This window comes from Palaemon carinicauda, chromosome 17, assembly GCF_036898095.1.
Source record: "Palaemon carinicauda isolate YSFRI2023 chromosome 17, ASM3689809v2, whole genome shotgun sequence".
Lineage (NCBI taxonomy): Eukaryota > Metazoa > Arthropoda > Malacostraca > Decapoda > Palaemonidae > Palaemon > Palaemon carinicauda.
This window is the reverse complement of record NC_090741.1, coordinates 46,369,195-46,371,994: the sequence shown is the minus strand read 5'-3', so window position 1 is coordinate 46,371,994 and position 2,800 is coordinate 46,369,195. Positions and strand designations below refer to the sequence as shown.

The 2,800-nt window shown below is 40.5% G+C and overlaps 1 protein-coding gene across 1 annotated transcript in view; it reads right to left on the bottom strand.

Moving 5' to 3' along the window:
• LOC137656336 (variant surface antigen D-like) overlaps window positions 1-1,141 on the bottom strand; it is a 1,460-nt gene extending 319 nt beyond the window's left edge. The window contains exons 1-2 of the mRNA XM_068390508.1: window positions 1,079-1,141; window positions 1-263 (exon numbers count right to left, since the gene is read on the bottom strand). The exon at window positions 1-263 is cut by the window's left edge and continues 319 nt beyond it. Coding sequence (XP_068246609.1) covers window positions 1-263; window positions 1,079-1,141 — 326 coding nt within the window. The remainder of the gene's footprint in view (window positions 264-1,078) is intronic.
• Between the last annotated feature and the right edge of the window lie 1,659 nt (window positions 1,142-2,800).

The window sequence follows — 2,800 nt, the reverse complement described above, 5'->3', positions numbered from 1 at the left end:
GTTGTTGTATCCTTCTCCCCTCTACTTGTTGTTGTTGTTGTATCCTTCTCCCCTCTACTTGTTTTTGTTGTATCCTTCTCCTCCCTACTTGCTGCTGTTGTTGTTGTATCCTTCTCCCCTCTACTTGTTGTTGTTGTTGTTGTTGTATCCTTCTCCCCTCTACTTGTTGTTGTTGTTGTATCCTTCTCCCCTCTACTTGTTGTTGTTGTCGTTGTTGTTGTATCCTTCTCCCCTCTACTTGTTGTTGTTGTATCCTTCTCCCTCTACTTGTTGTTGTTGTATCCTTCTCCCTCTACTTGTTATTGTTGTTGTTGTATCTTCACTCTGCTTGTAACAACTCAGTTGTTTAAACCTCACGAACAACCCCAACTGAAGCAGCAGTGAACTCCACCCTCATTAACATAATTAGGTCTTTATAAAGGCCTGCATTGTTTCCCTAATAGAACAGACAACAAAATTCAACAATGCTCCAGTAGCAATGTGTCATGCCCTCCCCAGAACGGAATACATGACCTTTAGGATTAAGAATCGTCTGTTTGATTCATGATAACATGGTCAAAGAGTCTTGCTTCATCATCGCATATCAAAGAGTCCTTTCAAGTTCCACCTCCATTTCTATTGTTACACCTCCAAACTTCGTCTCCACTCCAAAAGGATCTTTACACTCATCCTTGAGTTATAACGACCTATCATAGATTATCATTTCTTCAAAGCATTTCAGAGTCCTTCCAAGTTCCACCTCCACTTCTATTGCTACACCTCCAAACTTTGTCTCAATTCCAAAAGGATCTTTACGCTCCTTGAGTTATAACTCGACTCATCAAGTTTATTGCCATTTCAAAGCATTTCAGAGTCCTTCCAAGTTCCACCTCCACTTCTATTGCTACACCTCCAAACTTTGTCTCCACTCCAAAAGGATCTTTACGCTCCTTGAGTTATAACTCGACTCATCAAAGATTATTGCCATTACAAAGCATATCAAAGAGTCCTTTCAAGTTCCACCTCCATTTCTATTGGTACACCTCCAAACTTCCTCTCCGCTCAAAAAGGATCTTTAGATTCCTCCTTGAGTTATAACTTGACTCATCAAGTTTATTGCTTCTTCAACGCATTTCAGAGTCCTTCCAAGTTCCACCTCCATTTCTATTGTTACACCTCCAAACTTCCTCTCCACTCAAAAAGGATCTTTAGATTCCTCCTTGAGTTATAACTCGACTCATCAAGTTTATTGCTTCTTCAACGCATTTCAGAGTCCTTCCAAGTTCCACCTCCATTTCTATTGTTACACCTCCAAACTTCGTCTCCACTCCAAAAGGATCTTTAGATTCCTCCTTGAGTTATAACTCGACTCATCAAGTTTATTGCTTCTTCAACGCATTTCAGAGTCCTTCCAAGTTCCACCTCCATTTCTATTGTTACACCTCCAAACTTCCTCTCCACTCAAAAAGGATCTTTAGATTCCTCCTTGAGTTATAACTCGACTCATCAAGTTTATTGCTTCTTCAACGCATTTCAGAGTCCTTCCAAGTTCCACCTCCATTTCTATTGTTACACCTCCAAACTTCCTCTCCACTCAAAAAGGATCTTTAGATTCCTCCTTGAGTTATAACTCGACTCATCAAGTTTATTGCTTCTTCAACGCATTTCAGAGCCCTTCCAAGTTCCACCTCCATTTCTATTGTTACACCTTCAAACTTCGTCTCCTCTCCAAGGGGATCTTTACACTCATCCTTGAGTTATAACGACTTCTTATAGGTTATCATTTCTTCAAAGCATTTCAGAGTCCTTCCAAGTTCCACCTCCATTTCTATTGTTGCACCTCCAAACTTCTTCTCCACTCCAAAAGGATCTTTACACTCCTTGAGTTATAACTCGACTCATCAAGTTTATTGCTTCTTCAACGCATTTCAGAGTCCTTCCAAGTTCCACCTCCACTTCTATTGCTACACCTCCAAACTTCCTCTCCACTCAAAAAGGATCTCTCCAAACTTCCTCTCCACTCAAAAAGGATCTCTCCAAACTTCCTCTCCACTCAAAAAGGATCTTTAGATTTCTCCTTGAGTTATAACTCAACTCATCAAGTTTATTGCTTCTTCAACGCATTTCAGAGCCCTTCCAAGTTCCACCTCCATTTCTATTGTTACACCTCCAAACTTCCTCTCCACTCAAAAAGGATCTTTAGATTCCTCCTTGAGTTATAACTCGACTCATCAAGTTTATTGCTTCTTCAACGCATTTCAGAGTCCTTCCAAGTTCCACCTCCATTTCTATTGTTACACCTCCAAACTTCGTCTCCACTCCAAAAGGATCTTTAGATTCCTCCTTGAGTTATAACTCGACTCATCAAGTTTATTGCTTCTTCAACGCATTTCAGAGCCCTTCCAAGTTCCACCTCCATTTCTATTGTTACACCTTCAAACTTCGTCTCCTCTCCAAGGGGATCTTTACACTCATCCTTGAGTTATAACGACTTCTTATAGGTTATCATTTCTTCAAAGCATTTCAGAGTCCTTCCAAGTTCCACCTCCATTTCTATTGTTGCACCTCCAAACTTCTTCTCCACTCCAAAAGGATCTTTACACTCCTTGAGTTATAACTCGACTCATCAAGTTTATTGCTTCTTCAACGCATTTCAGAGTCCTTCCAAGTTCCACCTCCACTTCTATTGCTACACCTCCAAACTTCCTCTCCACTCAAAAAGGATCTCTCCAAACTTCCTCTCCACTCAAAAAGGATCTCTCCAAACTTCCTCTCCACTCAAAAAGGATCTTTAGATTTCTCCTTGAGTTATAACTCAACT